Source organism: Neodiprion fabricii, chromosome 6 (genome assembly GCF_021155785.1).
Source record: "Neodiprion fabricii isolate iyNeoFabr1 chromosome 6, iyNeoFabr1.1, whole genome shotgun sequence".
NCBI classification, from domain to species: domain Eukaryota; kingdom Metazoa; phylum Arthropoda; class Insecta; order Hymenoptera; family Diprionidae; genus Neodiprion; species Neodiprion fabricii.
Genome location: NC_060244.1, coordinates 28855485 through 28879144, shown reverse-complemented (window position 1 = coordinate 28879144; position 23660 = coordinate 28855485). Strand labels below are relative to the sequence as shown.

The 23660-nt window shown below is 40.9% G+C and overlaps 1 protein-coding gene across 14 annotated transcripts in view; it reads left to right on the top strand.

Moving 5' to 3' along the window:
• The window catches only part of LOC124184213, a 38203-nt gene that overhangs the window by 2195 nt on the left and 12348 nt on the right, over positions 1 to 23660 (top strand). For 9 of the 14 annotated variants that reach the window (XM_046573650.1, XM_046573652.1, XM_046573651.1 and 6 more), the window contains exons 2-3: positions 12982 to 13462; positions 23336 to 23567. In XM_046573650.1, coding sequence (XP_046429606.1) covers positions 12982 to 13462; positions 23336 to 23567 — 713 coding nt within the window. Of the gene's footprint in view, positions 1 to 175; positions 195 to 4482; positions 4501 to 11561; positions 12599 to 12981; positions 13463 to 23335; positions 23568 to 23660 lie in introns of those variants that run through there. The other 5 variants (XM_046573655.1, XM_046573654.1, XM_046573663.1 and 2 more) reach the window with 5 other exon arrangements.

The following is a 23660-nucleotide window of genomic DNA, read 5'->3' as shown; positions in this document are numbered from 1 at the left end:
TCTTATTCTTTACTCTCGCATCGAAGAATCGCGTGTCGGAGCCGCGTTGCCCGCTCGAACAAAACTGTACTTTGGCAATTCTAAATGATGCCCGTTAGGTCCAGGACGTTAGAACGTGTTAGACAAGGCATTCGTATCGAAAGGCAGTTTCATCGAAGTTCTGGTTAAAGATTTTTAAACAGGGCTGCACGAGGGTAAAGTAAAAAACAACGCAGCCTAGCTTGGATTTTCCTTTTCTCATTTAACTTTTTTTTTCTTCTTTGCTTTTTGCTTCTTCTCTCTTTTACAACCGTTAGGAAAAGTATGACGAAATGTGTTACACACCATAAATATATATATATATATATATATATATGTATGCATAGTAAATGTATATATATATGTACATATACCCATAGGTACGTTTTTACGTGTAAATATATGCGTGTGAAACTTTGTATAAGTGTGAAGTAGATCGAATTTCAAAATACCAACGACACCGTCACAGCTTTCTCTCTCGAACAAAAACTTAAAATTCCTAAGGAGTTGAGTCGGCATTCAGTCAGTCACAGGCAGCACCGTTATTAATGTTAATGGAAGTATAAAACCTTGGGTATTTTAGAACGCTAGCTCGGGTTTATATCTTGTTATTTCATTTTATTGCAATTGTCGGTTAAGGGACAAAAAAATATCTATACCTACACTTGCGCGCACCAGCGATACGCCTGTATCTGTTTACACATCTATTCGATACGTACGTAAATACATGTATCTATACGTATTAAAAAACCACGGGACGAGGAAGGGGACGGAGCGGGAGGGAAAGGGAGCGAAAAAGAGAGACGGGAAGATAGACAGAGACGGACGTGGAGAGGCAAGTGACAAGCGGGCCACTGCTTGCTCACCCCTCCTGTCGCGTGCTGACGTCATCCACTACTGTTTTAAACAAATCATATAAATTGATTTTGTAATTAAACGACAACCGTTCTTTCTTTGACTATGCGGAGAGCCCGCACGGCGATATTCTATCGGGCAACAGCAATGTATTGCAAAGAAGGCTCCTCCTAGCATCAGCCTGAAATATATACATCAACCCGTAGTATGCGTGTTCGTGCATATTGTATCACGCATTTGCCGTTACCATTGTACACCCGTGTTTTATACGTTTACGGATCTGATTTTATTCCAATTAAAACAACGCCGGTCGCAATAGGAACGGTCGTTCCAGGTAAAACGCTTCGTCTCATCTATGCGATTTCATTTTATTTCTCTCGTTCAATTCGACGTGACGATGGTTTTACGTTATAAAACTTGCGCTTAATCGTTTACAACGAATTTTCTCCTCTCCGCGAAATACTTTAGAAACGAAGGTGTTTTTTCCGAGTTGCACACCACCGCTTGAATTTTCATCACGGACAGTCTGATATATCCGTACTCGAAGTGTAACGAGTACACAATATTTTTATTGCATAAAAATAATACCAAAAAAAAGCTGTCCCACTTCCACGCGTTCGCCATAGACTACACGTGCGTGCGCGTGTGTGTATGTGTGTGTTTCACATTTCAAAACAGAAGAGATAATTTTCTTTTCCTCGGCTTGTAACAAATTGACAATCCGATTTCTTATACTTGGCGTTGAAATCGTGCCCGATCTTTGGTTCTGTTTTTCTGATTTGCGCTCCATCGTGACTTTTATACTTATACCGGTGAAATTTATTGACCCACCAGGTGTAACATTTATTTGTAACCTCGTTCTCGTCTTGTACCTTTCAACTGGTATTTGCACTGAAAGCACGTATCTGTGTACGTAAACAATAATATATAAACACGTCCATGTATAACAATTTCAGTTATACTCATCTTCGAAATAGAAATACAATTCTACGTCTCCCGTAGTCCACGTAAATGCAGAGCAGGCTCGTAAATAGAAGCTTACGCGTACGTAAAATATGAAATTATGTGTATACGTGTAGGAAAAAAAAAAAAAAAGAACGTAACGGAAAAAAAACTGGTAGAAACGACGCCGCGCACGACTTGCGTGTGAGTTAGTTTTCCACTCCGTCGATTATTTTTCTTCGTTTTTGCTTCCTCTTCCAGCGCTATCAGTTCAGAGATAAGTTCGGTCCGAGCTATAATTTCATTCAAATTTTCGTACTTACGCGTCACACTCGCGTCGTCTCGCCCGCGCCGACAAGCCGCGCGCATTGGGATCGGAAGAGTCGGAAGGCCGAACGAACGAACGGATACGAAGGAAGCGCGGAGAAAATAAAACACCCGAATGATAATATAGATAATGTAAGTGCATATCGTTACAACGAATTACGAATACGGCGTGTAAGGTGTCGATAAGAGGGTTTATTTCAGTTCGATTTAATACATATTGATAAACGACACAGGAGAGCTTCGTTGCCTCGTATCGTCTATATTATTTTGTATACAATTATACACATACAATATAATACGCAAGTTGAATTTCAGTTTTCTACGACGATGTGTTTCGTTATAAAACACACACACACACACACACACACACATACACATATTATCTTGGGAAGTATACGACGGACGCCTCCTCGCCACGATGCCGTTATCTCGTTTAGAAAATGGAAAAAAAGAAACGTGTACAATTTTTTCTTTTTCGTTTCATATATATTTTTTTCTATTCATCTTCTTTTTATCCTTCTTACTCTCAAACTTATAAGTCGGTCTTAACTTTGATAAAATGTCAAAACGAGAAATATATTATACGAAATATCCTCCTATACAGGGGATTCGAGCCGGGGCCGAGCAATCCTTGGGGAATCACAGGGGGCGAAAAACGGGGGTGGGTGGGGGATGGCGGACGAGTCCGCCAACGGCGGGTCCGGGGGCGCTCAGAGAAACGGGGGTCGGGGGTTGGTTCCCTTGACGAAGTATCTTGTAGAGGGGATGATTGTCAAAACAGGGATCGCCCCCCTCTGCCCCACGGTACTGAAAAATGTTCGTATTTATGGTGCCATTTCCGCGCTACACCTCCCCCCGCCCCCCTCCGGCCACCTCAATCCGCCGTTGTTCCCCACCAACGCTCAGCTTCGCTCCGGTCTTACGTCCACCTCCCCTCTCGAAGCTACTCGCGGGCCGCCTTCGCCCTCCCCTCCGCCCCATGTTATACCTCCCCCACCTTTCGTAGCCCCATTCCGAGGTCTTCCCCCACCCGGGTAGCGTCACTTTAATGTTACATTAATAAAAAGCAACAATCAATATCTTCGCTGTAAAAAATGTAAATCTATAACAGAATTCCCGAGGAAAGCGAGGCAGCAGCACAAGCACAAACACGAGTGTAAGCCTGAGCGTCGACTGGCGAGGTCTGCAGTACCGTGACAAGAAATTCTCGTACCCTTGTACGATACCTTCTCGGGTGAATAAAATACGACTGCATGTGTACGTGTATAATATAATTATATATGTGTGTACGTTTGCGTATGCATGTACGTAGTCACGATAGAGATTTATTTTCTCGCAGAGGTCCGGACGTCGACTCGTCCCTAGTTTCTTCCTTCGGTCGCACTGCCGCAACACGCGCCAACTTGCCGCGGCGGAACGCAACGTGCGAGAGATGCGGCCTGTACGCACTATCGTCGAACCGTTCGTTCGACTGTCCGTGCGTGAAGTGGGGAAACGTTGCGTTGCGTCGCGTCGAGTTGCGTCGAGTTGCGTCGAGTCGCGCCTATTCTAACTTCTCTATCCTAGGCATGTAGAGAAGCAGCCCGCCGCGGCCGCGTGGTTCGGTTTGTTGTGCGTAGTGCGAGCGGGTGCCTGAATGAAGGTGCGCGTGGTGGCTGCGGAAGGAGCGCGGGTCACGGGGGGGAAAGACCGACCGTCGACGGTTGAGGAAGGAAGGGTGGTATACCGAGTCTTCCGTACGTGCGTGCGTACCGTACGTACGTTGTACCTATACGTGCCTCTGCGTGTTTACCGCGTGCTTTCGTTTTTTCGTTCGTCGTTCGCTCGCTCGCCTACGCCGACACGTGCACCCACCACCACCCCCGTCATAGGTAGGTGCAACATACCTGCGTACAAGTATGTACACCGAGTGTCGACGTCGTATCCGTCATTTTTATTTACTCCGTATTACCACTTGTCATTCGTCCGTATTTTCGTTTTCGTTTTTACAAATCACCACGTCATTGTATCATACTCTTATGATAATCCTGCCTGTTTTCTTTATCGCGCGTCCGTTTTCTGCCATCCGCGGCGTCTGTTATCCTCCTAATTGTAAGTGAGAGAAAGAAAGAAAGAAAGGAAGACAAAAAAAAAAAAAAAAATAAAAAATACTTCCAATCAGTCGCTACGCCAATGCGAGCGTCCCTGATGTGTATGTGCGCGCGCAGCTAATATACCGAATCCCGTGCGCATTCATTTTTCTCTGAATACTCATTTTATTACGGGTACATAGCTCCGTGCGTGAGTATTGTGTTGTGTTTTACACACGGAAGAGGTATAACGCGCACGACGTAACTGTGTTATAATATAAACCGACAGGTATACCGCACTCGATATTACATCTTGTTCTCTCTATCTCGATAATTCTTTTACTTCATTTTTTCTTTTTTTTCCACCTTACTTCCTCCCCTCACTCACACACACGTGTGTATACGTATACCTACGAGCTGTTCATCTTCTTTCCGCTGCCGCGCTTTGTTTTCAGTCATACGTAATATGTGTATCCGCATACGTATACTACACATTATACGTATTTAGATTTCGAACGACGCGGTACTCTATAGGTCTGATTCCGTCCGCATGCTGTGTGCGTACGTGGTTTTTAATACGATTTTTCCGGTTTTAATCTTGTTCAATTTGTCCGCCAGTTTCAGCGTCGTTGTATACATACACACATATATGTATATACATACGTGCACTGAACGCACGGAATAAAAAGAGGCTCCTTCGCCGATCAATCACAAGTAAGAACGATATTCGTTTGCAACCTGTTAATGGGGCGTCCTGGTCGATTTCTTCGAAGCTTCGTATATTACGATTCTCTAATCGTGATTCCCGAAGTCCGTGCATCTCGAACGCAAAAAACACTCCTACAAATTTTCATTTTAACGCAGAAACGAAAAAATGGCATGAATTCTACGAATTTACTATTGCGATTTCGTAGAATCCGTGCCATTTCTTTGTCTCTCCGTCAAATGAAAATTCGTTGGTTTTTTTTTTTTTGCTGTTCTTGATTGCGTATAGAACGGGGCTGTTAAGTCCTTTGTCGCTTTCAAGATGCCCGGACTTCGATATTTGGAGTTATATATACGTCGATGTCGAAGTCGACCGACGCACCCTCTTAATATATAATGCGAATAGATCCGGAGACATATAATATTTCCTCCCTTCCACTCGTCGTTGACTATACGTTGTCAGATAATTAGAAGAAACAAAAGACGAATAAATAAAATACAAAATGAGAAAAAGAAAAGGTGGATGCAAAAAATAGAAATAAATGAAAACCGATAAATCGTCGCAGATAACATTGACGGGATACAGTAATTATACGTATACATGAAATGACAGAAAAATAATATTCTTACCGCTGTTGCTGCACCATACTGCACTATTTCATCGTACATATGCCATCTACGACGTGTTGTATAATATGTGCAGCACGCATAAAATTCGGTTCAAGTTGTTTATCTCGTAGAAGAAATTCCGTACGATCAAACCTTGCGGATCTTTGCTCTGCAACAACACTTTTATCGACAACTAATGTTTTTCAGATGAAAGAATTTTGTTTTTTTTTTTCCTTTTTTTTCTTTACCGTTCACCGCACATCCGCGAGTAAAATCGCGTGCCCGTATACGGAACCTCGTATATTGCTCGGATCATATAAACTTTTCAAATATATCTATTTTTATATGATATACGTACATTTTACGTATATATATAAACATCTATGCGAAATGAGATGTGAATTCCTATCACACGTGTAAAAATATCAACGTATAATACACACGCGTAAGTCATGTATATTATAGTAAGCGGAATCTAACCGTTGGGTCCGTTCGTCATCAATTAGGTCGTAGAAGACTAATTTACGACGGTAAACTCCCACCAAAAGTTAATTTTCTAGAATCTAGATTATACGTCTCTCGATTCTGTATATATCTTACTTTCTCTCTCTCTCCATCTCTCTCTCTCTCTCTCTGTCTATCTCTCTCTCTCTCTCCCACCCGATTTCTCATTGCGTTTCAAAGCCTGTACCCTTTCAATATACCCAGTTCGTTCGAAATGGAAAGAAAAAAGACGAGGAATGAAAAACAAAAAAGTAAAATAAAAAATAAATAACAATAGGATGAAAGAAAAAAATTGAGAAACAAAAAATTTAAAATGAAATACAATGGAAATTATTTCTAGTCAGTCGAATGATACCGTTAGGATCTAAACTAAGCAGCTCTACAAACAACTGACATTCGATTTTTACAGTATTTCTTGGAGCACTGCCTCCCACCCTCCCTCCCTTCGGGGTTCCCTCTTTCAAACGCAACACTCTTCCCTCCTCCTCCTCCTCCTCCACCTCCTCCTCCTCCTTCTTCCGCCCCCTCTTCCTACCATCGCTTCCACCCCCCCCCCCCCCCCCCGCCCTGTTCCTCAACGCCGCTCAATTGTTCCGCTGGCTGCCTCCGCGCTTGTTCTCCCCGTCGTCGTTGCACGCGTTCGTTGTACGCGATGCGATGGGTTTATACGTATGGTATGGTGCCCGGTCCCCGTGCGCCTTTCCTAGATCTCATCCGCGTGTATGTACATACGTACCGTATTTTTACTTCGATATGTCAGAAAATTTTAGTCATGTATTTTACATACGTATGCGAGGAAAGATGCGAAGAAGAGGTGGATGAGGAAAACGAGTAAAATTTGAAGGATATCGATTCGGTATTCAGTCGCAAAAATTTGTTTTTTATACATCTTTTCGTAATGACGATCGTCGATACCTATAGATAGGGGGAGGGGGGTGGTTTGTTACCGCGGGTAACTCGAACTCTTTATATACACCTACGTATGTTTGTATACATGTTACGCAGCAGACATGCGTATAAGGTGTGTGCCCTGCGTGCGTATCGTCGTGTATAATAATTGTTGTGAAAAAGGAGATTTTTCGCACGATCTTGTTATTATCAAGACTGTTCAGACCGCAAATTGTATCATATTTAAATTATTATACACGCGTATGTATGCGGTATATAGAAGCGCGCACACAGGCGTAAATACCTCATGTAAATATGCCCGCGTATACGTATATATTATTATTGTAAAACCTTTCGAGCTAACCGACACAAAAGACGGCGCGCGGAGTTTCGTGCGGCGATCGGAGAAGATTTTACAAAAACCAGGCCCGCTCGCCTCCCCCTTTTCCCTCGGCGATCCCCCTGCCCCCCCCCCCCCCCCGCCGTCCTCCAGCCGTTCCCTCGTTCCCCCTTCATCCTTCCTTCGACGTTCCCCGTCGCCCTCCGTTCGTTCGTTCGTTCGTTCGTTCGTTCGTTCCTGGACGACCTCGGCGATGATACGACAAAAAATCAGATGCACGGCCATTGGCTGTTCTCAATTCGAATTATTGGCTTCCCCCCCGTCGTCACCCCCCCTCGTATATAGCCTCCCCCTCCTCCCTCTTCCACCCGCCTCGCCCACCGTCGACGTCGCCGTAGCCGACGTTCGTCAGACCTAACCCCACCCTATACCACCGGCGCTCTTTCACCCCCCAAGGCCCCCGCCCGTTCTCTCCGGGCGCAGCAACGAAAGGGCCGAAAAAACTTGGAAAAAAAATCCAATTTCGTTGCTATGGCGACGGGCGTACGTTGACTTTGATAAAGATCCCCCCTCCCTGACGCCCTCGCCGCCCTCTGAGCCCCCCGTCACCCAGTCGCCGGGCTCCTCCGGGTGTTGGGGAAATTTTTTCGTTTTTTTTTTTTTTATATCTTTTTTTTTCGTAGCCCCTCCTTCCCGCGTCATTATTATTATTATTAATATTACGAATTTTTACTATTATTATTATTATTTTTTTTTAACACTTTTTCCCTGCCTTCACTTTTTATATTTCCATTTGCCGGGATGTTTTTTTCTTTTCTTTTTTTTTTTTCGCTCCACTTTTTTTTCGGAAAGAACTTTTTTAATAAAAAAGTTATGTCCGTATCCCAACGGCTTCGCATTAAAAGTTTTACAGCGGGCGATATTTCATAACTTTTATATTTCGAAAATGTAAAATGTTTTCTACTTCTCCGATGCGGACTATATATATATATATATATATCCACGCGTAAATACATTTATATATATTTATATATATTTGTATATATATATACACACAGACGGAAACGTATTCGGCGTGTGTACTTGCTGCATGTACGTTAAGTACCTACGGTTGGGACATGGCGTGCACTTGTACGCGTATATATACGTTCGGCTTGCGCTTGCCCCTGTGCGGCACAGTGTACTTCTCGAAGTCTCACGTGCTCAGCTTTGTAACGAATATTTCAAATGTTTTCACGTCAAACATATTTCTCTGGAAGTACAGTCCCGTCTGGTATTATATTAGTAAATGCATACGTATATACATACATACGTATGTATATACGCGCATGCGGGACAGTGGTTCTTTTTCTCTCTGTTTATGTATGTACTTACATGCGTGTACGTTGTATATACGTATTCCGTCGACTTATCGCTCTCCGTGAGACAAAGACACTTTTGAATTTTCACGACTGCAGACTGCTGCAGTTATCCACATGCATATGCCTATGTGTATGTACACATATGCTGCACATTTTGCAGAATATATATATATATATACACATATATGTATATACATTATATATATATGGGGATTGCGTGTGCGTAATGAAATAAAATTGATGAAAGTAGAAAGAGAATGAAATAAGGGGGGGAGGGGGGGGGGGTTTGAAAGTAATAATAATGATAATAATAAGAGCAAAGATGATAAAATAAATAAGAGAAATATTGCGGTTGGAAAAACCGCAGGCGCAAAGTCCGCATGCGCTCGCTCGATATTTCTGCAAAGAAAATTTAATTCTTTCCCTCGATACCTTTTCTTCTTTTTCGACTCTGCAGTTTCTTCTCCGTACGCTCCTCCTTATTTTTCTCCCTCTTCTCCTCGTCCTCCTTCTTCTTCATCTTCTTCTTCTTCCTCTTCGTCATCTCCTCCCCGGGTTTAAATTAACGTTGGGCTATACGATGCTCGAGTGTAAGTTGCACGACCACCGTTACGCGTATAATACATATATGTGGATACACATGAACGAGGGGGGCGGAAGAATATATTTTCCTGGGGAAAGGGTAGATTATAAAAAAATATTTTTCTAACGATCGGCCGTCAAGCATCACCAGCAGCAGCCCGGCAACGCGGCGAAGGAACGCGCGAGGAGTATCTTTCTTAACAATATAATTAATGGACTTTATATCTTGTATCAACCGGCGAAGGCACGATTAGTACACGTCTATGTGTGCATTTATTTACTCGTGTATAATATTATGTACAGCGTGTATAAGCTTGCGTACGTTCGTATACAAACGTTTAAGACTTGTAAACATTTCCAGAGAATCCAAGAGAGGTAGAAAAAACGCTGAAAGAGAGACGAAAATAATTCCGAAGAGAATTTTCCCGGTATTCGTAAACAGTAACGACAATTATAACAACGACTGACCGGCTCTCAATTATTATTATTTTTTTGTTTTGTCTCTGTTATTCTATTTTATCCCCTTGCGTGAAATTCCCCGTCATACGGGTGTGTGAAATTTTATCACTCTGTACTCCCTGATCTGTACAAGAGTCATTTATTAATAAAAAATCACCGTGTCGAACCACTTGCAACGAAAGTCGAGAGGTAATGATGGGAAAAGCTTCGCCTGCTTATCAATATACATCATAGAGACACGAGGATTTTTCATTATTCAATGCATCTTGCACTGGAATAAAAATAAAAGTAAAAACAAATTGAATGAAACAAAAAAGTACAGTAATGTGATACGTAACAACAAACGCACGTGTTCGTCATACGTGGAACTGACGCGTTCACTTATGTACGTACATCGTAAAGAGCAACGAATGAAAATAGAAACAAAAAAATCTAATTACATACCTACGGTTGCCAACTCTTAGATTCGTCAATTGTTGCTTTGATAGAATTCATGAATCTATGATTTCCATCGGCACGGTGACGCCCGAAGCATAAATGTTTAACAAATTGTGCCACCATTTAATTATAAAAAAAAAGAGCTCGTCAATACACAGTGTGTATATAGTGGAAAATTTGGAATACACGTTAGAGCAGCGATTTTTTTTTATTATACGCACATCATTACGATGTTAACTGTCACAGACTTACCGAGAACCGTATACACGCAATTGTATTGTATGTATAACTTCTACGTGTAGTACTGAAAGGGTCGCGATATGTATACTAGACTGCCTAAAAAAAAATACTATTTTTTTTTCGATCTCCATCGAATAAAAAAATAGTTTTTTTTTTTTTGAGGCAGCCTAATATATACATATACATATAAATATATATATATATGTATATATATTGCATATACTTGACACCATGAACGTTTCATTTAAATTGTTTATAGGTATGCTAAACGAAGGTGAGGTCTAGTGGAGTGTTTTTTTGTTCCTCATTGTTGTTTGCTCCAAAGCTTCCGTAGACGTAATGGTAAAATGGCGGGAAAGAGCAACAAGAAAATTACCAGCGAAATAACAGGCTCTTATCTTTTATCCTCTAAATAATTCGATACGAAAATCCAAACATGGTATATTATTGTATTGTTTATATATTCGTGCCTATGATACAACAATGCGATGCAACATGTACATAGTATATGTATAATTCATCTATTTGCCACTTGGCTTTTTTCCCCGGAATGACAGGATGGTCGCAGGTCTTTTTTTAGTTTCTGGATCACGAGGAAGGCTAATGAAAATTAAATCTAACTTGTATCCACGTAGCGAGAAAACCTCGGTCTTTCCCCGACTTTTGTTTTATTTATCTTCCGATAATTGTTCCGCCAGTTGTATTCGACTAATTCGATTCTACGACTTCAACTATTAGGTGTAGGTACCTGTGTACATACATACGTACACAAAACGAGATGATATTGCAAATCTGCACGAATGACGCGGATGCGTCGTATTTCCGCGTGTTTCTTCTTCTCCGGCTCGCATTTTCACGCGCGGATGTCATGTACGGTAATACGTGCACAAATGTTTACGCGGTGGGTGATCGTATTGTAATTTTGCGATATTGCTCGTCCGCCATTTTTACGGAGATCTCGCATAGATCAAGTATGTACCACGTGACAAGCATAATCATTCGCGACTCCTTTATTAGAGTTTTTCCACACGGTTGAAATTTTTTTTCATGGATTAGTAAGGTTGGTGCATATCTTCGAATACGCCTTGTGCGGCAGATACGCGAGTCAGAATTTTTCATCCTCCCTAAATCCATATTGCAACGAATAACCGTACAGTGTGCAGAAATTCTACAATATGTACGATATTATATATCCCGGAAGAAAGTACAACGCCCAAGCGGCATGAGACTTGAAAATTTTCTCTTTCCAAATTTCACATTCGCTTCGGGATAGAAAAGAGCAGCGCGCGTCTGCAGGTGTTCGAAAATTTTCTACATAGGCCTGGAATTACGGAGTCACGTATATTATACACCTATCGGAATAACAACATGTACAATATCATAAGCATAGGATACAAGACTGCGGTGCGCAGCGTGAGAATAAGGCAATATTTTTATCATTTCGAACATTTGGCCGTATTATATAAGATATACGTCGCACGGCTTCGAGTACATACTAATATGTATACTATACACAACCCGTATCATATAATATGTATAGATTATACGAGGTATACAATATATATATTACATAATACGCGTAAGACGTTTTTCCACCCTTCGCGGCATCGATTTTCATCGAGAATGACGAATGCACGCGCATTGGATACCAGCTATTTTGTGCGTGCGTATGTACGTATGCATGTGTATTAGGGTGGACCGTGTACACGCGTATACGTATTATGAAAAAAAAAAAATGAAAAAAAAAGTGAAAAAGAAGAAAAAAAAAAATATCGAACCTCTCTCGCTTGATGCCACTTTAATGTCTTCAACGAACCCGGAACGAACCCGCCGCCCCATTTCGACATCCCCTCCAGCCTTCGGCCCCCACTCCTCGCAGTTAGCCCTCGCCGAGGTGGTTATATTCGGTGGTTTTTGAGAAGAGCTAGGAGGGGTGAAGAGGAACGCGACCCGCAGGTTGGTTGGTTTTTGTTTTTCCGCAAGTCGTCGAAAATCGGGCATGCGGGATACTATAAACGGGGTCTATTATTTCGACAGCCGGTGGTGCAATCTACCGGAATTCCTGTGAAGTTCGTCAGTACTCTCCGTAATCTACTACGACTACTACCAACTACTATCGCGCGCTATACTTGGCTGCTGGCCGGCGCTCGACGATCGCGAGTACACACCAAACTATCGTCAGTCGCATACTTGGATTTTGTGCCATATTGCTTGACGCGTGTTTTGCCATTTTCGACCGATCCCTATACCCATGTACGAAAGTAAGTAGATATTAGACCTACTCGAATTCACCAGCTTACTACCTTTTTCACCGTCACGCGTACGCGGCGCGTGAGGCGTAGCTTTAACGGATTCATTGAACGTTCCGCGCGTTCTCTGTTTACCTCGTCGAGAGGAGCATTCACGCACCGTATTATCACCGTCACGATGCCATAACCTAAAAAGCGTGCGATGCTGGGGCATAACGGGACGGTGTCCCATTTTGCCCCGTCATACAATCGCGTTATCTTCGATGACGTTGCTCCCCGGCTCGTTATCTTCACTGCTCGACCGTTCTGAATTGTTGTTAATTATATTTCACTGCCTCGATTTTGTTTTCTCGTTAATTTTTTTGAATAAAGGTAAAATAAAACATTTCTTCTAGAATGGTGAGAAATTATAAAAAGAAGGTGGAGCGACATCGGTGGTCCAAAGTCTCGATGCAGGCGGCGATTCAAGCGGTTCTTAACGGTTCGATGGGGTACAAAAGGGCTGCCACCCAATTTCACGTACCTCGAACAACCCTGGAACGCCACGCTAAGAAGACGCGAGATAGCCCAGAATCCGCGCTAAAGAAAACTACTCCCCCGGGATCCGGCAATCGTGTTTTCAACGAACAGCAGGAGGCCGAGCTTGTTCAACGTTTGAATAAAATGGCGGGTCAACTTTCCGGTCTCGAACTTAACGAGCTTCGCGATGTTGCTTTCCGATTGGCCCGGCGCAATAACCTCGCTCATCCGTTTGGCGAGGATGGAAAAGCGGGAATAGAATGGGTCAGAGGATTCATGGCTCGACTGCATCCTCATTTAGCCCTACGAAGACCCGACGAAGCTACATCGATGCCTCGCGCAATCGGCCTCAACAAGGTTTCTTTCAAAATAATCATTTTACATCCGTCTTTTCGACAACGCGTATTAAATTCCCACGCAATTTCCAGGATAAGATTTTCCTTTTTCGCTTTTTCTTCTTCCTTTTTTTCTTTTTTTTTTCATTCTTCTCTACCTTCGCTCCAATGCCGCGAAACGGGTCCATCCGCCGTTGCGCGTGCCTCGTTTCTTCGAGGACGTTTGAAAATAATCTCCAAAAATCCCGTGCGGACAGGTTCTCCGGTCTTATGACATCATTCGAGAGAGGTGCGGATTTATACCGTCTGCGTTGCTCATCTTTCGTATCGTGCTTCTCCGAGTCGCTGAAGTCGCAGGAACGAAAGTTCGTTACGTGCCCCGCGCATTGATTTTTACCAAGAAAACTGTGATGCGGCAAGAATTTGAGAATGGACTTTCCCGGTAACTGCTTCTGGCTAAATTTTCGTGACATGGAGGGGGACCACCGTCACGATTCCTTCCAATTTTTCGTTTCGTTTCACATTTTTACATGGTCATGCGCACAAGCGAATACGCCAATGAATTTGTAATATACGCGTTATTCAAACTGGAAATTTTACGATTTTTCTGAAACGCAGATTCTTGTCTCTCCTCCGACGGTGAGATCAATTAGTAATATTACAAAGATACCCACCGCGTCATCTATTTCCCGCAACACAATGTGTACTCACCCACTGTGCGCATTAACAATTTATGTTGTTGAATACTCGCCGTTTCCTGGTACACTTGTTTGATCGTCGTGAATATCGGTACCTTAGAGGTGTATGTATATATACAAACTGTACAAATACCCAAACCGCCATATTTGTGCTCGATATGTTTCGGTGTTGCGGATATCCACATTTCGATACTAGACAATCATTTAAACTCGTTGTTTCGCCAAAAATCTTCGTTGAAAAAACATACCTACGATTCGCGATTACATCCCCGTCATACTATACACGTCCCTTCATATTTCCCGATAAATAATATTGTCAGCCATTGTCAGTCATTCTTCGAACCCTGGAAACTCACAATCGAACATCGAGGTCACAGGTACCTAATCCCCGTTTCTTGTCGATGTATACCTATAAATATTATACATAACCGGGTGGGGGGGGGATTTATACGTTATAACATGTACACATTATATACACACACACACACACACACACACACACACACACACACACACACACGTTTAGGTATGGCAGGCGACCGCCTTGCCATTTTATGGCAGCCAAAATCAACGTAAGACGATGGACGGAGAAAGGAGGGGAGGAAAAAGATTGCGGGCGAAAAGGGGGTGGAAAAGAAAGGGGCCGGAGGCGGGGGGCGGCGGGGGGTGGGCGTCGGGGATTGCACCGAAGGAGGGGTGCGAGGGTGAATTGGGAGCGAGATGGGTAGGCTTTTGAGTTGGTGAACTTTGTGCCAAGTTTGAAACGGGCAGTCGCGGCCGCCATGACGGTTCAAATTTTCCCCCACCAACTCTCTGCCCCACCTTGGGTATACATATATTATGCAAATTTTGTGAAACGATTCGAAAATCAATAACCGTGATAAACGTGCACCACCGACGCGAAGGATATAATAATAATAATGATAATAAATAATAATAATAAGCTCGCTGCATGCGCGCGCATTTTTTTTTTTTTTTTTTTTTTTCCAATTTCATTCCAAGTTCGTAATACGCGGAGAAAAGAAAATGGAGTAGATTTTATTCAAAGCTCAAGGAAGACGGGGCACGTCACGGGTTTTGGTTAAAAAATACTTGGGTCAGTGATATTTTCTACTATAAATGTGGCAGATTTTACCCTGCATACACTGGTATTCACTGTTTATAGAGTAAGTTCTGCATTTTATGAAGTATTATCAAAAAATCTGTCGCGTTCCTCTATTCCTGGTGTTTTCGGTAAACTTTGCCATTTTCTTCTCTTCGTGGTTAATAATACAAGACGAGTAATAGAGAGAAAAAAAAGGATCCACATAAAAATACAGTATCGTCGAATTCGTCGGTATCGAAAAATATAGAGGATTCGATATAGTTTATTATAGCTGTTGATCACATAAATGTTGTGGAGTATTCGCTGCACCGAGTTACAATCGTTTCGAATACGCGCATTATGCGGTCGTTGTATTATTATAGGGTCCGTGCACTGCACTGGGTGCACTGAAGGGATGCTCAATACGCCTCTCACTCCTAGAGCATTGCCGAGCCAAGAAGAGAATACTAGGTACATACGCTATGTGCGCGCGCGTGTGTGTATAGTTATGTGCAGTAATGTGTGCGGCCGGGAAAAAGAAAGATAGAGACAGAGAGAGAGAGAGAGAGCGAGAGAAGAAAGGAGAGAACGACCGGCACGGCGAGGAAGGAAGAGAAAGAGAGAAGGTAAAAGAGAGATACCTCGATTCTCGACGGAGAGGTGCACTGCACTCTCTCTCTTTCTCTCTCACCTTTTCTCTTTCCATCTCTCTCTTGGTATACCTATACGCGTGTTATAGAGACGCGCGGGTCGCCTCCGTGGCACGTCGTCGTTGTGTCGTCGCCGTCGCCGTCGTCTCGTGGTTCCCAAGCTCTCGAGTCCGCGGAGAGGAGATCCAGAGAAAGAAACCGATGAAGGAACGACGAGGGGAGGGAAAAAGGGAGGGGGGGAGTGGGACTAGAGAGAGAGAGAGCTTTTTTCGTTTTACAAACGGGTTCAATTTTTTCTCAAAAAGCGGGTGAATACTGTGCAGTGGAACCGGTTGTCTACGGTCCCCTGCATGCAGCGGGGTACGACGAGCCGGAGAGTCAAGGCGTCGGAGGGGAATGCAAGCCGCAGCTGCACTACCGTATGCACTTTGATCAGGGCCTTGCATTTTCTCATTTTTTTCACCCGAGGATGTTGTTGTAGGTACGTCTTGGAGCTAAATCGTATAATAATTATGCAGCGATATGGGGTGAGAAGACAATCTTGTCGCAAGATATTACTTTCTATCTTTCTCTCTTTGCAATTTTACACTCGAAGCGTCGACCCGTCACGTGCAAGCAGAAATCTGCACAAACGTAGTAATTTTATAGACAACGCGGGGTTGTAACAAGTTGTGAAATGATCGTTAACGGTGAAATTAAATTAGTTTAGAATGCCGAGGCAAGATTGAACCCGGTATAGACGCGATGTTGTGCGTGTGTTTGATACGTGCGTATATATACGTACATAGATATAAATCTACTCGTGCCGTTTGAGAATTGTCTGCATGTGAACCTTTATCCTACTGCAACGAGCAAGCTCTGTCGGATGGTTGCTGCTCGGTGAATACTTATTGAAGAGAAGAGAAGAGAAGAGAAGAGGAGAGGAGCGGAGAGGAGAGGCGAGGAGAGGAAGAGAGGCTTTTTAGAAGGGGCGAGAGAAAGCACGAGGAATGAATCGAGCAGTATAATATATAATAATAACGCGCTACCGCCGCTGCAGCAGTATCCATACTACTCCAAGCAATGCAGCTGTGTAATACGTATACACACATAATAATGCATATATATGGGGGGGGTAATTCTGACGATTCGAAATTTCGCAACGGCGTTAGAGTATTCGCGGATATAAATTATAATAAAGAAACGGGACACCGATTTTACACGGTGTTTTCTTTTATTATTATTATTTCTTTTTTTTCCAATTTTTATTCCCATTAATGCCCCTTGGCCTCCTCTCGACGCTTCGTTTTAGCTTCGTTCATCAAATTCTCTCAGCAATGCGAGTCATCATATTGTCACCATATAATACAAAACCGCGCGCGTCCCGCTCACGTTGACGTCATGTTTATCATGTATTTAGAGGGTCTTTATAAACAGATGTTTCTTATGTTACATTAAGTCCAATATGGCCGCGTTAATCTTTCACCGTCTTACCGTGTGTGTGCGTGTGTGTGGGTGGGTGGGTGGTTGGATGGATGGATGGATGGATGGATGTATTACTGTACTAGCAACGTACACAAAATACATAAATATATGTTACGTATAAAGTATATAATGTAATTTCTTTCTCTTCATCTCTTTCTCTTTCTATTTATTTCTTATACTCGTAACAATGGAATCTTTTCAATGCGCGCGCATCCACAGAGAGAATGAAAGAAATAAAGAGAGGCATATACCATGTATATATATATCTATGTATATAAACACACACACACACATATATGTATATATCGTGTATGTACCTATGCGACATATAGCCAGACATCCGTCTGCGAATAACCGAGATTGCAGCAGGCCTGAAATCGTTGCTGAAAATTCGAAATTTCTATGAAAAGCCGTAAAGGAAGAATGACGTCACAAGCAACCCAACCTCCGCCTATACACTTGTACATTATAACATACCAACACTTGTATACACGGTGACTTGACTTTTGGAGTAATTTTCCGTCACGTGATTTTATTCCAAGTTACTTACACCGCTGTACGTTTGCGTGTCGGTGTGTGTATGTACGTGTCTGTATAACCAGAGTGCTGCGCTTTGAACCGTGACGCTAGACGGCAAGCTTATAACACGTTAAGGGACTGACTTACGGTGTTGAAAATTTGTCAAAAAAAAATATCATGTTCTCAATTTAAAATGAGAATAAATTGATAATGAATTTTCGACTGTAGATCGAATTACGCGCAACAGTCAGAACGTTATTTTATCGTGTACTTGACTGACGTTGAATATTCGTTGATTAGGATATTCTCCTGAATATTTCGATCTCGAGGTGTTTAATATTGTTATAATTTATTTATTTCTTGCTCTCTCTCCTGATACACATACAGGCATACCTTCAATAATTTCTCATTCGCGAACAATTTCGAAGTATAATCTGGTACAAAATAGTAAAATGATGAAAACAGGGACAACCGATCGTAAAAGAAAACCCTGTGAACAATAATTACTTTGGCAAATATGCTGCGATATATAAATTTCTTCCGCCCACGATCCGCATCGCGATTAAAAACGTCGGCCTCGAGAGCTCTGGTACACAGCGTCAGCGTTCGCCCGACGGAGGGATAGAAAGAGAGCGAAAAATGGAAAGAGAAAGAGACGGAGCAAGAGAGAGGGGAGAGATATAGAGAGAGAAAAGCTTCGGAAGTTGGGGGTACTGAAAATTCTTATTACGTTACTGTCAGGGGGGCATCGCCGCCGTTGGAGAGGGAACGTTGGCCTTAAGAAGGGGCTGAGCATGGTGGTGTTGGGCTGCAGTGTGGGGATTCGGAACGGCGGCGGCGGCGGCGGCGGCAAAAGCCAAAAGGAGGGAGGGATGGAGGGGGTAGTTGTGTAGCATTTGTAGCATTGAAGCACATTGTAGGTCGTTGCGTTTTATAACATAACTCCTTAATTTTCCCTAGTGTCAATGCACCTTCGAGAGATACGGAGAGAAGCCTCTCTTGCATTATTATCATTATTATCATTACTATCGTTACTATTGTCATCATCGTCCTTGTTAACAAATTTCAAAATCCATTCGCCAGGAGTGACGAGAAGTAAGTTTTTCACAACACACGGAAAAATCGTGATAATTTCAATGATAACGTAACGTAACGTCACGACACTGCGATATCTTTTAACAATCATTTCACGTGCTGCGCGTAAATTTAAAATAAAAGAGTGTTCCTCTCACATGCAAACAATAAATCGAATCTGTGCACTGTGCTTGTGTCGTATGTACGTATTTTTGTTTTTACATTATTTTTTTTTGTTTTTCGAAATATTACAACCGTTCATGGATAAGGATGTTAAACGAACAGTGCGCGAAACGTCGTCGTTTAGTGCCGTGCACTCTCTTAACTGGTGGTGCTGCTCATGCTGATGCTGATGCTGATGCACAAGCGACACACGCGTGTAATAAATAGTATGGCGTTGTCCTGGTTCTATGCGAATGTGACTTAGCTGTTAGAAACTTGAGCGATAAAACCCTAACTTTGTTCGAATGTGTTGTGGCTGTGTACATTTTCGCCTTTAGATTTAATCGGATACTTTGACCAAGGTTATAAATTTGTTTTCGAGCGTTTTATATCTTAGATTTTTTTCTATTTCCATCTCTCTCTCTCTTATACCCGTTGATTATATAAAAAAAGAAACGTGATTATTATTATGTTTATCACAGTTTTTCACATCTTCTCCAAATTTCTATATCAACCGTGTCAAGTGAACTAACAATCAGCTATCCTTGCCGAGTGTGTGTGTGTGGTTTTTTTTTTTTTTATTATTTTGTTTTTTTCTTCTAGGTATTATTCCAGTTGGCGTACGACGGTCGCGTAAACGATTTTGTATCTTTTCGTCACATGGTTACATATTCTTGAATGATAAAATTTTATATCAATATTGAAACACCACTCTACGTTACAAAACATTATACGCGCGCACGCACTCACACACACGTATGCACGCGCGCGCGCCGATTTCACTCGTCAATTTATAGTGTCAAACAAATAGGGCAACTGTGTGTGCGCGCCATGCGCCGGATTAAAAACAGTTGTATAAAGAAACAAAACGAAAATAGGAAATGACAAAATAAAGCGTAATAACGGGAAAGGAAAACGTAAAAGAAAAAGGAAAATTGTAGTGGTGAAAAACGGAAAAATTCGTGCAGTATCGGGTTCGGTCCGGTGCATCAGAATGCCTATATAATAATGGCATTCTATCACCTACTGTCAATAGCAACGCAAAGCAGCACGCTGCTGCTGCAGCGCCACGATATATATATATATATATATATATATATATATATATATATATATATATATATATATATATATATATATATATATATATATATACGCACATATATACACTTCAATACAAAGGTTTAATCGGCGGCGGGGTCCTTTGCATCCCGCGATTCGATCAAAGCGTTGATGAAGAGGTTGAGACGAAAATCAAATTATTTGTTTATTTTTTTTGTCGCTGTTGTCGTTACGATACGTGTGTACATCTACGTGGGTATGTCTATTTTCGCCTACCTAGGTAAAGACGGACCCTGCATTAGGAGTATTATCTATCATATGTGCGTACCTTTAATATCTATATTATGTTGAGACAAAGACAGATATTATTAGAAGGAAAATAATCGGTAGTTATAATATACGCAGATAATTAGGAAGTATTTATACGTAATCTCTGCGTTGTTGTTTGATTTCTTTCTTTTTTTTTTTTTTGTTTCTTTTTCATTCATTTATCACGATTAGACGGAATTCCGTGCAGTGTGTGCAGGTCTACCGAATCTTCGAGATATAAAAGTTCGAAATTTTGTTTCATCAATTACGCATATTATGACGTTTGCGTAGGCTTATCTGTACGATATGTTTAAAACTTTGGAATAATTTTTGTGGAGATTTTTAGGTCGGTCAACGCGTAATGATAATTCAGTTTTCGGTAACTGTTTACATAATACAGTATATACGCAATGTTTCTATACAATATCGGTCAAATTATTATCATCATCATTATTGTTATCGATATATTCTGAGAAATAAATGTACATTTACGTATATTACGTGGAAATGATTGTTCCACAGGATATGAAACAACTATTTTTTCTCACATTGATAAGTGTCTGGAAACATTTGTGCGGGTCAACTTATCATCAGTGATTTATTGAACAATTTTCCGTGGATAGATGTCTTTGTTTCTTATTTTTTTTTTTTTCTCATTTTTTACATATTTTGATTTGTATCGTGTACAATCAATGCTGTACGGCACGTTATAATAATAATTCAGTTGATAATAAATCGAAACGATTTCGCGATTTTCAACAATTTTATACCGCATTTATTATCCATAGAAACACGCGCAGGTGTATGTAGTAGGTACGTTTTAAGTGTACGATACACACCGTAATTTATTTATCCTTATTTAATTATATTAAAGACATATTTATGCAACAAATAATGTCGGAGAGAGTGAGAGAGAAATATTGTGCCAATATTATTTCAAGCGTATACGTTGTTGTTATTTGTAATTACGTATCAGGCAAGGTTGTTGTACACATGTGCTATAATGTAAGAAGAACGTAACACAACGTGTAAAAATAAATGAAAATAAATTCATAACCACATCTCGATACACGCCGCGTCAAAGCGGAGCGGTTGTGAGATTTATCAGAATTCTATACGATTATTTCAAACTTTGAATACGCTTCCCATGTCAGCGATATTATAATTACTATACTGTTCGGCATTGCAGTTGTTATTACAGGCGTATACAGAGATTATATACTCGTTTATGTACCGTACGTACATACATATACAGGCTTGTCGGAGGGAAGCGTGAATTACGGTTTATGTGACTATTCGCGTTAGGCGATGTATAAAAATTGAAGAAAAAAAATATATATACACATATATATATTCTTCAAATCCTCATCATGCTATAAAAATAGAACTTTATGTAATTTATCACTCATCAATTTTTACTCTCCTGCTCTCTCGCACGCATTTGAATAATAAACTTATTTCAAATGAATTGTATTCCACACGAATTATCTGCACATAGTACGTATGTATGAATCGTAATCTCGTGTGTATAGACAAATATAGCAAAAATAATACAGATGCTGTATAAGCCTTGAATCACGCGAAAAATTTCTCAACTTACGTATGTCGAAGCGACGTATTAGTTTTTTTTCCATACTCTTTTTTTTTCTCGTTTCAACAAATAAGTTATGTTTTCATATCAATTTGAATTTAATTAGCTCAAGAAAAAAAAAAAAAAAAAGAAAAAAGAGAGGAAAAAAACAATTTTCTCTTCCTTTGCTTACGTAATCGCGAAACACGTATATTTGTTTATTCAAAATTTTACGTACCCACTCATTCAACGCGATTATGTATGTGTACCTCTATATACGCAATAAAAATAAGATACTGAAATATGTTTCAACGTTCGTTTCTCAGGCTGTACTAAAATTAGCTTCGCAAACTTTGTAGTTCAAAATTTCTAACAACCAGCAGTTTTTAATACTCATTTCTAGATTCTTGGTATCGATTTTAAGCTCATGATCCCCGGCCTTCAATTGTGTTAATATATGTAGAGGGAAGAGAGAGAGAGAGAGATCGAGCATGTAAGAATGAAGAAAGATACGTCAACAAGAAATAAAAAATCACGTGTCATTATGACGTATAGCTGTATATAATATCTTTGAAAATAAAAATGAGGTAAAGAAAAATTAGACGTAAACGTAATTCTATTAAGTCATGGTACGAAAGAAAACGAAATAAAATTTAAAAAAACAAATATATATATATATATATATTGCCAAGAACTTTCGGGCAGTGAAATATTCCTCTGACAGAGAGTATCATACCGGTATAGAATTTGAAGAGGTTGTGTCATATTTATTTTGAACGTTGAATAACTGCTTTCATTTTTCTGTCGGGTGTTTTTAATGGTTTAATTTTATTCTCATATTTTTTTTTTTGTTTTTCTTTTTTTATTGTTCTTTTTTTTTTCCTTCTCTTTCAATTCAAGAAAAGTGACATCGTCGCTCATTGATATATGTTATATACTGTGACATGTCGTTCGTTTATCGTATCAAAACTAGTCTTTCACATTCAGGTTACTTACTGTATTATAATAATGTATTTTAACGTTGCATCACACAGGGATACCATGTTTGTTGCCACGAATGCTAGCGGATACCATCATCAATGACAGTGACTCCACTGATTAATAGTAGCAACGAATAATAGTAAAAAAAATTCTTAAATCATCATTAATTTCTACTTAATACTAATAAAAATATATAATTTCAATAAAAATGTCTGCTTCCAACAGCGGATAGCATAAAAATTAAAATAGTTGTAATGTTTCACATTATCCCAGCCTGCGAGAAGTAAATTAAAAAAAAACCTGTTTTGATTCTATTTTATAGGAAAATAAATTGGTGGTTCGACAAAAGCTTGACGGTAAAGACGACGGTAGTGCAAAATCTAACAGCAGCAATTACGGAGGAGATTCACTGTGGCTAAAAGGAGATTTGGAGGAGCTATTCGAGGCAGAGGATATTCAAGAAATCGACGAGTTCGAAGACTCAGACAGGTTCGAATTCGAACATCAAATAAGCGACTGGTCGTACCTTGACGAGGAAGGCGACGAGGGCACTGGTAGGTTTCACCTCACGCAGATCATATAAAAATAGAAAGGAATCGTCATTAACGCAGACAGATAGAGGAAGAGGGGGAAAAAAAGCCATTGAA